At 42.6% G+C, this 13,206-nt stretch overlaps 1 protein-coding gene across 1 annotated transcript; it reads left to right on the top strand.

Annotated features, from left to right (window-relative positions):
• The first annotated feature begins 8,832 nt into the window (after positions 1-8,832).
• On the top strand, positions 8,833-12,563 carry LOC147336917 (uncharacterized). The gene is made up of 2 exons (XM_086287195.1): positions 8,833-9,161; positions 11,089-12,563. Exons 1-2 carry the CDS (start codon positions 8,848-8,850, stop codon positions 12,437-12,439), a joined length of 1,665 nt encoding a protein of 554 aa, XP_086143321.1. The 5' UTR covers positions 8,833-8,847; the 3' UTR covers positions 12,440-12,563.
• The last annotated feature ends 643 nt before the right edge of the window (positions 12,564-13,206 follow it).

Raw genomic sequence — 13,206 nt, 5'->3', positions numbered from 1 at the left:
AGATGAGAGATGTGGAGCTCTTGAGGCACTCCAGGAGGAATAATTTAAGAACTGCAGGAACACCAGAAGGCACAGAGGGACCCAAGATGACTGAGTTGGTTCACACCTGTTGGCGGAGGCGCTATCTCTCGAGGAGAAGCCACTCATCGATCGAGCACATAGAGTGAATCGCCAGCGTCCCAAACAAAGTCATCTTCCTCGGCCCATCATCTTGAGATTGCACTACTACCACATTGGTGAGGAAATTCTGCTGAAAGCTGCAGAGAACAAGAACCTGATGTATAAGGGTTTTTAAAATAAACATCCTCCCAGATTTCCCTCCCTCTGTTGGAAACGCAGAGCCGCATTTGCAAATATGAGAGGAAGACTACGTGGGATGACCGGCGTCAGGTACAGACTGCTATACCCTGCAAAGCTGTTAGTGACCCACGGTGATGTGAGGAAAAGCTTTACCCATCCCAAAGAGACCGTAGACTACGCGGAGAAGCACCTCTCCCACCCACCTTCAAATGTATTAAAAGCAAGGATATATCTATATGTCTAACGCTGACACAGCACTGTGTTTCTTCTTTTCCCTTTATATTCCATGTAAAGGTGAATATGGAGCGTTTATGGAGCTCGTTTATTGACCAGCTGTCAGTTAGAAGGTAAGAGTTACTAGGTTAACAGAGGTTAGCAGTAACAGTACGGGGAAGTATATTGTGTTGTTCTTTTGTTGGTTTTTATTTTATCCTACTTTACTTTGTTATTTTGATTTTACCTGTTGTGAGTGCTTCCCGTAATTCTCCTTTTTCTTGCGCCGCTGCGGCCAGAGTTCACAACATTACATATTTTTGTATCTATAAACAGGAAGCTGACACTCTCCAGACTTTATCAAAGGTGTGAGCGTCACAGCAGAGGCCTTTGTGTCAACGTAGCTGAAGACAAAACACAGAAACACATGAAGGAGATTTTCCTGGCCTGGATTTTATACAAATATTCTGCAGTACATCAAAAATGAAAGAAAACCATTAGTCAACATATGAACATCACCTCTGAAGTTACAGAGCTTTGATTGGAGACACAGCTGAGCGTTTTGCATTTTGCATAATTAATTACATAATTAATTATGTAACCATAATTAAATGGTTACATCATCTTTAAAGTCCCCAGAGATCAGGAAAAGGGCCTGAGGGTGCTGTGTTTGGAGTCTGCTGGTTACAGTGTGCAGGACCTCACAGGCTGCTGCAGCGTTAGCAGAGGGCGGGACATACACAGCTATCATAATCACGTGTGTAAACTCTCGTGGTAGATAGTACGGTCTCATGCTAACCGCTAGCAGCTCAATGTCCTTACAGCATAGCGTCTCTTTGATAGAGAAATGCCCAGAGTTACACCATCTATTGTTCACAAACACAGCCAGACCCCCTCCTCCCTTCTTACCACTCTCCGCTGTTCTGTCATAAGAGGCTCAGCAGCTAAAGCAGCACACCTGGGTCTCCCAGCCTATTAAAAGCAGCCCTTTGCTTCACCTGCTTCACTAAACATTATTATTTTAAGCAGAGTGGTGTGATTTATGTAGGCATTGCTGTGTGACAGGATGACTTTTCTTGCACACCCACCAAATGAGGGCGCACATGCTTCCACGCCCACTGGTGACTGCACACATCCTTTCAAGGAAGCATTTCATTCATCCCTAACAAATGGAACAAAACACTGTGCAGCGTGTTCAGGTTTGAACGTGGCCCTGGCCTCTCTCTGCATCCACCTGGCACATGCAACACACATCCACTCCCTGCTGAGCTGCTTGTATTTGATGTGTTGAAGTTTTGGTAAAGTTTGAATAAATTCCACTTTATTTATAGGAACATTTCATCTGTGGACTCCTGCTTCCCCTCTCCTTGAGCCAGTTTGTGACGGGAACATGACATAAGAAAAGTAATTTATCCCTTTTTGATTCTGTGTATCTGGCGCTCATCCAGTGAGTTCACACTTGGCAGAAACAGACTGAATTTGTCTGGAGAACTTTGGCTTCAGCCAAGTTAGATAAACACACTGTGTCTCTGTCAAAACAGCAGTGTAGTTGTGGCACCCCTGTGAGGGAATGACCACATGAATATTATTTTGTGTAAAACACTCATGTAACGGGACATTTTTCATTGCTATATGTATTTATTTTCAGTTTCTTTAAGAGGATAGAAAATCCATGTAACAGGGATTCATTTTATGTTAGAAAGCAGTGAGGGCGGAACTTTGGTGCTTGCTCCGGGGTTTCGGGGTGCAGTAAGTGGAGCCCACCTTCTGCTGCTTCCTCAGACACGTTCTGGAGGAAAGCAGAGACGCATCGTGTCTTCCTTACTCTGCTCTTCACCTGCTTTTACAGGTCGGTACACGGTGCTCGCACCGAAAATGTTGTTTATTGTCACCATGGTTACCCACGTTAATGTGAATGGGAGAGTTAAGGCGGTCCGCCAAAGTTATTTATATGTAAACACGGGAGAAAACCAGAGGAGTGTCCCGCGCGACCGCACCGCGAGCCCGCTCGTTAGGTGGAGCGCTCGTGAAGCAGAGTCAGTGCGCTCCTATGCTCTGTGCAAACGTGTTGTAATGCTCCAATCAAATCAGTTCTGTGAGATGTGAATGTTAATAGTTCTGTTAAAGTGACTGAGTAGATTAGCTAGTGTAACACAAGCACTCTGAGCAACTCTGTGTAGCTAACAGAGGCATTCATGGGTTGATTCAACAAGCTGTGTTTCATGATGCACTAAATAGTGATTTTGCCAGTTAATTACTGGAGGGAACAAATGTAATGTATTTACCAATGCTGTTATTGAATAGAACTGTTTAGCCAGTAAGACACTGCAGAAGACAATGTGATGTGTTTATTGATATGATAAAAGGATGTAGCTGTTATGGAAAGAAGTGTGAACTTGAGAAACTGAACCAGTTAAAAAGAGTATATTTCACTGATGTTGTGAAATAAGTAAATGTAATTGATGTGAATGAGGAACCAGCTGAACAGTATATTGAAAGCTCATGTTTAGTGTTTTATAGCATTTATTTGTGTGAAATAAATCAGACTCAGACACGTTCTGGAGGAAAGCAGAGACGCATCGTGTCTTCCTTACTCTGCTCTTCACCTGCTTTTACAGGTAACATATTTGTCATCGAGGTCTTCATCCTTGGGACCCGTAACATAGTAACTTCTTCATTGTTATACTTCTATAGTTTTCCCATTTTGTGAGCTGTGGATGTGGAAAGTGTCTCAGTGACACATCCACATGAAAACGGCGTTACCTTCGTTCATTTGCACGTCAAATGAACGACCTGTTTGGACTTTAACGTCACAGCTGATGCTTCGATACTCGAACTCAAGAGTTCAGCTTCCACTCAGAGGTACAAGTACACACAGCAAAGATAAACGTGTACACAAGGTGGAACCCACAAGTGCACAGCTCCAACCAGAGATGGGCAGTAATCCCATTACTTTTTTCAAGAAACGAGTAAAGTGAGGGATTACTATTGCAAAAAAGGTAATTAGATTACTGTTACTTTCCCGTAAGCACGCTGCGTTACTGCGTTACTAAAACCGCAGCTGTGTGCAGATGAACAATGGATAATCTATCGAGTGTGGAGAGAGTGTGAGCGTGCAGCGTTTAAAGCGTGGAAGCACTGACCTTACTTTGAGTTTGACTCTGTAAAAAGTGACAAAAACATTAGCGTCCGCTGTTCACTGCGTGGGAAGACAACATGCTCACTCACTATGTGTTAATGGGCATGCTTATTTATAACTTTGATAAAATGTCATAAAAATAATTCCATGCCAGCTCACCATTGGTGATCAGGTAGTTTCTGTTCCAGTTCCAGTCCCATAAATCATGAAGCTTGCTGCCAGAAAAGCTTCAAATCTCCTTTGAAAGCTGTTTGTGGTCTTGATTGTGGGAGCTTCAGTTGTCTGACTCCAGCTGCCACACAGTGCTCACTGATATCATTTGCAAAAACCCCAGTGTGACAATATTTATCAGTGAAGCAGAAATCAGGAAGTGACGACTTTTCTTTGAACATTTGCTAAGGCTAAGCTGTGCTTTCTACCACAGTTGGGAATTTCCTGGTTTACAACAAATTATTGTGTCAACACCGCATAAGATTTCAAACTACAGGAAAATCACTGGAGTTATAAGAGGCAGACAACGACACACACACCACATGCATGCTGTTGCTATTTATTGTGGATTAACCTGTCAAGGGCAAGAACAAAAGAATTCTGCCTCAAATACAGGAAATCATAGCTTTCCTGTATTTCCTCCATTGTTGGCATGCTGCTTAGTGCTGTTGCTCCACAGTAAGAAGGTCCTGGGCTAAATTATCCATGAGTGTAAACGGCTGTGTGTTTCTATCTGATAGACTGGTGAGCTGTCCAGGGTGTACCCTGCCTGGTAACCTATCACTTCAGGGTTATTTCCCAGCCCTGCTGCAACCAGGATAGAGATAGGAGGATGGTAGTTGTTGTAGACCCATTCAATTTCAATTGAAGGATTAAAATGTTCCAGGAGCTCAACTTACTCCATCTGAACATGTTTCAATCGTGTTTTATGAACACAACATGCAGGTTTACTGAATATGAAAAGGTTGTGTTGATTTAACTCAGTTGTTTAAGTTTCTGCCAAAGCAAAACCTTTGTGTGCAACCAGTGTCCACTATTGAATCAAGTAAATCCAACATGTTTTTGTCAGTGCAAAAGGAGTTACAGTGCCTGTATTCCTGCACAATATTGTCCCGGGAGGGAGGAAAACTTTCTGGTGAAGTTTTGGTTGATTTTTGGGTTTTGCTTGACACTAGGTTGATTTTATCAGTGAGGTTTGGATTGTTTTCTTTCTCTAAGAGAGAGAAAGATGGTTTTATGCTTGGACATGTTTGCAATGGGCCCCAGTATTTGTTACTTTATTAGTATTTTATTGGTTGCGTTTGTTTGTGCTTTTGTTACAGTGCACTGAGATAAGAACATCTGAGAGGTGTGATCCACCGGTGGTGATATTTTGGTATTTTGTGAGTTCCCGATTTAACAAATCAGCTCTTTAATCCAGACCTGAGAGGTTGAACTTTAAAGCGCTATAAAATATTCTTACTGGAAACAGTGGCAAAGTGTTTTTCTCCATGATTATAATGGGCTTGGGAGAAATTCACTTATATGTGACATTGATCACATGAGAAGTCCTGAGCCTAAAAGGATTGCAGCGAGTCAATCCAGTCCAAAAACAAGGAGCTGTTTTCCTTTAAAATGATGACGTCATCTTGCTGGTGATGGAGCCTCGAATAGGTTGCGCTTGATACTCCATTATCAGCAATATCTGGTATGAATGTGTGTGGATGTATGCATGTGACTGGACTGTGACGGACTGACGACTAAAAGTTTAACTGACTTGATACTGAGACAAAAACGGTGCCGACTTTAGGATTAGTGAATGTCCACAACAATTCACCCAGCCTGTAGAAGAAGGGTGGAGGTTTTGTCTTGCTTTGTTTGTGCAGGAGCAGAAGGATGACAGAGACTAAAGGGGGAGGCTGTAGCTTCACATGAGTGTGAGCTGCAGACTGAACCCTTTGGTTGCTAATGTTGAGTCACTGATGTTTGCATTAAGAAAATTGTGTTTTATTAGCTGTGTTTTAATTAAGGTATCACATTATATTGTTGGGAATGTTAAATGCTAAAGTGAAGAAAAGCTTTGATTTCACTCATGACTGAACATGTTATTATTAACCATAGCAGGCCACTGTAAAGAGTCAATTAACTGTTATAGAGGAAAAAAAGGCCAAAAACTATGTTAATACCTATGAATAACAGGCAATGATAGACTTGTCACATTCAAAATAGAGATATGTAATAACAAACACGGGTCCGTGTCATTTAGGTTCTCCATTGAAATAGTCAATCATTTAGAAAAGTAGAATATATATATATATATATATATATATATATATATGTCTCAACGCTGTTTCTCAATAATATTAAAAACCTAAAAACTATTGTTGTGGAAGATAGAAGTCACTGTGACAGCCCTCTGACTGTGGAGGACGTTTGTAATCCTATTTCTGCACTTAAGGCCAACAAATCTCCCGGCACAGATGGTTTAACTGCAGAGTTTTATGAATCATTTTCTAATCTCCTGGCTCCGTTCTTACTGCAGCTTTTCATAGGAAGTGTAGAGAATAACATCCTCCCTCCTACTCTTACTCAGGGTCTCATAACACTTATTCCAAAGCCAAACAAAGACTTACTTCTTATTGATAATTGGAGACCCATCTGTCTGCTCAATGATGACTATGAGATTATGGCTTTAGTACTTGCTAACAGAATGAAAGAGTTCTTGGACACAATTATCGATGAGACACAATCAGGCTTTATGAGAAACAGACACCTTTCTAAGAACATGAGACTGGTTTTAGATCTACTTGATTACTCTGATTTGGTATCTGACTATAGCTTCATTCTCTTCCTGGATTTTTAAAAGGCTTTTGATACAATTGAACATCAATTTATTTTACACTCTTTGGAAAAATTTGGCATTTTTCTGTAAAGCTATCAAAACCTTGTACACGAATGGCAATAGCTCAATTAAAATGATTAAGACTCCACCCCGAGATTTGACCTGTTATACAAGGAATCAGCACAGCTGATAAGGAGCTCATCATCAGCCAGCTAGCTGATGACACCACACTCTTCTTGAAGAATGCAAATCAAATCCGTCCAGCCCTTAGTGTTATTAGTGATTTCTCTGAGGCATCTGCTTTATGTCGAAATCTAAAAAAATGTGAATTACTAGCAATTAAAGGCTGCACTGCAAATGCTCTCTGTAACATTTCTGTTAAACAAGAAGTCACATGCCCAGGACTGTTAATATCCAAAGACCAAAAGTCAAGATGCTCGTCAAACTTGTCAAACAGTGTTGGGGAATTCTCAATGGTGCTTGGTGCCATACCCTCAGGGACTTTAATGTTATATAAAAACACTGACAGCTCAATATCTGCCTCAGTCACTCTCCCTGATCCAGCTGAGTCAGCAGTGGGAAAAATCTGCTTTTCACAGGAACTTGGTAACAGCAATAAGAGAATACGTAGTTTATTCCAAGAAGATATCATGTCTCTCCCATATATAGAATATCTTACTGGAACCGACATATTCCAGATATCACCTGGAAGACAGTCTGGATGATCCCATAAATATCTAATTGTGAACAAGGTGAAGGAAATCTCATATAAAATTCTTCATAAATGTGACCCAGCCAGTCACTATATGGTAACATTTAAAAGAGACATAAATACTAATTGAACTTTCTGTGGGGATCATCCAGAAACTGTGGCACATCTCTTTTGGTTCCTCTACACAGAGAGTCTGGAAGAATTTAGCAGTTTTGTTATTGTCCATATTTTAAGGGAGTTTTCTTTACGATGGAAAATGTTTTATTCTGTTTCTTTAAGTTCCCCAGGAAGAATGATAAATGTTTTTTTTATAAAATATTTGTTAATACTTTTAGCTATTTTATATCCATAAATGTAAGTTTATTAATAAAACACCATATTTCTGCCTTTTTATAAGGATATGAATTGTACATACAATCAATTTCAGACTCAACCAACAAAAAGCCTCTCAGAACAATATTTATATTGTAACAGTTGCTATTGTAATGCAGTGTATCACCACATGGCGGCGCCTCCTGTCTCACGACTGGTGTCACCCCCTTTTTGTTCTTCTTCGCACTCCTCCTGTAATGGATGCTCCCGTGTGTACGCGGACTAGTGTGCTCTTTAGTAATGTGTGGTAGAGGTAGCACTTTTATTTTTGATATTGTAAATAAATGAGTACTTTTTGGAAAGTCAGAAGCTGTTGCTCATTCGCTATCCACCTGCACACCTCCGCGGCTGGCTTCATCTCCACTGCACGTTACAACTGGCGCCCGAACTTTTTCCCCTTGGACTTCAGACGATTTTTGCATCCCGCCGAGGATTCTTCTCTTCTAGCACGTGAACTGTCTCGGAAATCCCCCCAGTTTTGCGGACGCTCGGACGTTTTCTCCAGCCATGGCCGCAGCCTCAGCTCAGGTTGGACCCGACTAATTTCTGGATACCGTGATGTGCCGCTGCTCCGCTTGGGAGAAAGAAAAAGAGAGAAGCTGACTCCGCGACGCGAATGGACTCCGTGGATTTGTTATATGTTGTTGGTTTCGTCTTCTAAGGATTAATTCTTCTGTGGAGAGCCTGGACATGAACATTTCTGCTGGCTTTTCATTCCCCTTTCCCTCTGCTGAGACTGACTGTAGCACATGTAAGTGATAGCTTGGCCGACTACAACCGTTGGTGCTGGTCTTCGGCTCAGTATAACGAAACGACTTAAAACTAATCTTGCATTGAGCTCTAGTGTTGCAGACATGCTATTGTAATAACATGGTTCTGATCGCTCCAGTCTAATTTCAGTTGTTGGGCGAAATTTTATATGTGGTTTTTCTAAATTTAATCTTGAACGCATTTTTGCAGTTTTGTCTTTCTAGTCTGACCTAACTGACTCTTTTACTGCTATATCAATAACTGCGCTGTGCCCTGGAGCGGCTTAATTTTTTTGAAATCGCAATGGCACACTGCCCAGACGACTCTGACTCAGACATGGAACTTACCTCGTTACCTATGTGCCAGATAGTTGAAAATGTGACTCCTAGCCTTAGCCAACAAGTGGTGGAGTTAAGAACTGAGGTGAATAAGCTTAGTGATTGTTTACGTGACTCACTGAACATACAGCAGAGTTTACTAAGGCAGTGGGACCAACTCACAACGGGGAACTCTCCCCCTCCTGCAGTCCAACAGTCTCCTGTTTTCCCAATGGCCACATCGACACCTCATGTTCATGTGATGGACAAAACTGAACCCACCAACAGTACCAATCCGTTCCTGCCCAGCAACCCATTTCAACCTACAAATCCTTTCCTCCCATCTCACTCAGTTGAAGTCAGCAGCACTTCCAGAGTGATTGCGGCAGCTTTACATCACGCAAAGCTGGAGCCTCCTGTGTATGCTGGGGACGGAAAAGTGCAACCTGAGGACTGGTTAAATACAGTTGGCACATACAAAGCCTCATTGAACCTAACTGATGGGCAATTGCTAAATGAACTGCCACACTTTTTTGCAAAAGAGCCCTGGAAATTAGGGGTGCAACGATATTCGTATCGATATTGAACCGTTCGATACAGTGCTTTCGGTTCGGTACGCATATGTATCGAACAATACAATTTTTTTCAAATTTTTTTTTTTTTTTGTGTCCCGTTTGGATCTATAGCCATCAGAATTGTTGTCTTGAGGCCAAGAAAGATGCTAAGAGGATTTATTTTAAGTGGATCATCATATTGGTCTATTTGATTGACCTTTATTATAATTATGAATTTATTTTATTTTCAGTTGCAAACGGGACAGACATGACTGTGGGATAGGACAGGGGGAAAGAATGAAAGAAAGAGGGGGAGAGAAAGAAAGAAAACCAAAGGGGAGAAAAAAAAAGAACAATACAAAATTTGTAATTTATTTTATCAACTTTCCTTCTGACGATGCTGTCTGTGTTGAGCGCTCAGTGAATCTGCATTTGACTACTCCGCCTAGGCTCGAGAGTGCAGCCTAGGCGGAGTAGTCGAACGCAGATTCACTGAGCACTCAACACAGACAGCATGGTCAGAAGGAAGAGCGCAGGGCAAGCTAGCAAGACAGAAGTGGACCTCCCCACCCTCATTCAGATCTGGCGTTTGGAATTATTTTGGTTTTCATGTGACGTATGACCCTGAAGGTAAGCGAGTCATGGACTAAAGTAAAACAGTATGTTGGATGTGCCATGCAATGCTCAATTACATGGGTGGGAGCTAGTGTGTTAGCGCAGTTAGCTCGTTAACGTGTTGGCCGTCTAGCCCCTCTGTATAGGGTAGCTCGTTAACGGAGATTTGCCGTGTTGTGGCGTTAAGGTTATTTCAACGAGATTAACCTGAAAGCACTAGTGGGAACACAACGAATATGACTGCACATTTACACCGACATCATCCTAGTGCAAAGACAAAAACAACAAGCATGCATGCTACAAACTTTAGCCGAGTCATTTAGACAGCTGTTAGCACAGGATTCTCCTTATGGAGACCTGATATGTTTAATATGCTGCTGAGAATATAGCCCAGAAGAAGCGGATAGTATAGCTTTTATTTTGGAAAGAGACATTTCTCTGTAATAAACTCTCTTTTCCAAAGATGAGTGATTCCTCAATCAGATACAGGGCTCGCAATATCGCTAGCCCGATGTCCCGGGGCTATCTCTGCCCTGCCTGTCGGGCTATTGTAGGAAGGAAAAATATATGTCAATGCTTTTGCATTCTTTCAGAAATGTAGCTGGGTAATTATGTCATCGGGTGAGCCACTGTCAATATGTGACATATTGAAATCGTGTTTGAATTTGCGCTTGTTTTTTTGCTTTCACTTTGCAATCGCGCGAACTGTGTATAGAGAGCGACAGCACTGATCTGTGAGTGATGATAATTTGTGCACCAATTCCTCTGACATCGTCTTATTAATTGTTAGCTTACTATGCAAACATGACAAGTGAAATCTCCCGCAGCTTAAACATGTGAGAGGTTGATCGCGCAGAGAATCGCTGAGCTTATGTGAGTGCGGCAGGATATATATTTCACTACGATGACCTGGATGACTGAGAACCTTCACAGACAGATATATATTTTAGTTCTGCTGAGCCAAATAAGACAGGTCAGGGTGAAGAAGTGACAGCCAAAGAAAAGCTTACCACAAAACGGAGAAGTTATGACAAATCAGACTATAAGGCAAAAAGAAAGTGCAGCTTTATGGTTTCATGGACAAAAGAATTTCTGTGGCTGCAATATGACGAGCTAAAAAACAACACGCACAAGGGTTAGGGTTAAATTTAAAAACTGTACTTTTGTGTTAAAATATATATTTATAATTTTAATAAATGACAAATTAAAAAGGCATGAACATTTTTTTTGTATCGAAAAAATATCGAACCGTGACACCAAAGTATCGAACCGAACCGTGAATTTTGTGTATCGTTGCACCCCTACTGGAAATGGTTCAAGGCACTGAGCTCCCACATCACATCATGGGCTCAATTCTGTCAACTGTTTAAGACAGTTTTTCTGCCCTCCGACAACCAAGAACGCATCCTGAGAGGAATTTTGGATCGTGTTCAGGCTCAGGACGAGCCGCTCCCAACCTTTGTCGCCCACATGTTGAGTGAGTTTGACAAACTGAAGAGCCCCCCACCTGAAAAAGACAGAATTGACCTAATTAGTAAACATGCTCTCGAAAAATACAGAGTTGCCCTGTATGGCGCTAATGTCACTTCTGTAATGGACCTGCTGCTACGCGCTCATGAGCTTCCCTCAGTGCTTGGACCACAAAGACCACAGCCTGCTTTATGTAGCAAAGACAACTATAAGCCTGAACCTTACTGCTTCAAATGCTCTCAGCCAGGGTTCACTACACGCACCTGCCCAAACTGTAACACCCAACCTCATTTGCCACAACAAGCCTCGAACACCGCTAGGCATGGCCCAGTCCAGCCATTGCCAGCACCTGGCCCCTCTGACCCTGGCCATGAAAAGGTGGAATTAAGCAGCACCACATCCCAGCCACAATACAGGCAGTCGGGAAACTACGGCGGGGGGGAGGACATTTCACAGAGGCCAACCTTCCCCCAGTTACTAACGGAGCCTCACACGCCCGATTCACTACAGGGTGGACACAGTCTTGGACACTTGGAAGACAATTTTTCACAAGTCCACTGGAATACCCCACTAAGAACGAAAGTGAACTTCAATGCTTCATCTGTGGATGCTACCCTCGACACAGGTGCTTCCCTCTCGGCTGTACGAACAGATCTCATTCAAGTAAATGACTCTTACCCTAGAAACACAAGTGAGTGGAATGGTCCTGCACTTAACCTTGCCAATAATGCTCCCTGTATCCCTGTTGGTGTTATTTGGCTCAATATTGCATTCATGAACAAGAACTTTTACCAGCGTTTTGCCATAATACCAGATTTGTCCTCTCCTTTCATTCTGGGAATGGATTTTATGGCAAGAGCTTCTGTTTCTATTCACATTCCCACTAGAACAGTCTACATTGAGGACATCCCCTGCCCACTCGCAGACAATGAAGAGGACCTTCAAAATGATTACTCACATTCACCTGGAACACTGATGTCTTTGGACTTGGTTCGCTCAGACTTAACAGCCAAACTGTCTGAAGCAAGTCTCTCAGAGAACAACAAGGATGCTTTACTAAATCTGCTCAGCAAGTTTAGCTCCTTGTTTGATGGTCAACTTGGTCGAACGGCTCTCACTGAGCACACCATAGACTGGCAATGCAACACCTGTCAATCTCCCACCCTATTGCACGTCACCTGCTAAGAAACGTGTGATTGAAGAACAAGTGCAACAAATGTTGAAGGACAACATCATTGAACTTTCCACAAGCCCTTGGGCAGCTCCTGTAGTCATTGTAAATAGAGCGGCCACGGAACCAAGGTTTTGTGTGGACTTTCGAGGGCTCAATCAAGTTACCCGAAAAGACTCTTATCCCCTGCCTCGTGTAGATGAGTCTTTGGACTTTCTGGCAAGAGGAAAGTTTGTCTCGACATTGGACTTAGCGCGAGGCTATTGGCAGGTTGCTGTAGCAGAGGACTCGAAGCCTAAAACTGCCTTCATCTCTCACTGTGGTCTCTTCCAGTTTCGGGTGCTGCCCTTTGGGCTCTGCAACGCACCTGCAACTTTTCAGAGACTCATGAACTCTGTGCTTGCTGGCCTCATTTGCAAAACGTGCGCAGTCTACCTGGATGACATTGTTATCGCCTCACCTACCTTTGAACAGCACTTAGTGGATCTTGAGGAGGTGCTGGGCAGACTCCAGGCTGCTGGCTTGTCATTGAAGCTCAAAAAGTGCCAATTCTGCCTCGATGAATTCACCTTTCTTGGGTACCGCATCACATCATTAGGTGTTAAGCCCGATCCGGACAAAGTAAAGGCGGTTAAGGAGTTTGATACCCCAACCTCAGTGAAACACGTCCGTCAGTTCCTTGGCTTGACTGGCTATTATCGACGCTTCATTCAGAATTATGCCCGCCATGCTGAACCTCTTCACGCCATCACCAGAAAGGACAATGCTTTCCACTGGGACG

The sequence above is a fragment of the Aulonocara sp. 'chitande type north' Nkhata Bay genome, linkage group LG3 (genome assembly GCF_057382095.1).
Source record: "Aulonocara sp. 'chitande type north' Nkhata Bay isolate Kocher_YH1m ecotype deep benthic linkage group LG3, A_spYH_male_GT1.1, whole genome shotgun sequence".
Taxonomy (NCBI): domain Eukaryota; kingdom Metazoa; phylum Chordata; class Actinopteri; order Cichliformes; family Cichlidae; genus Aulonocara; species Aulonocara sp. 'chitande type north' Nkhata Bay.
This window is presented reverse-complemented; position numbering and strand designations above follow the sequence as displayed.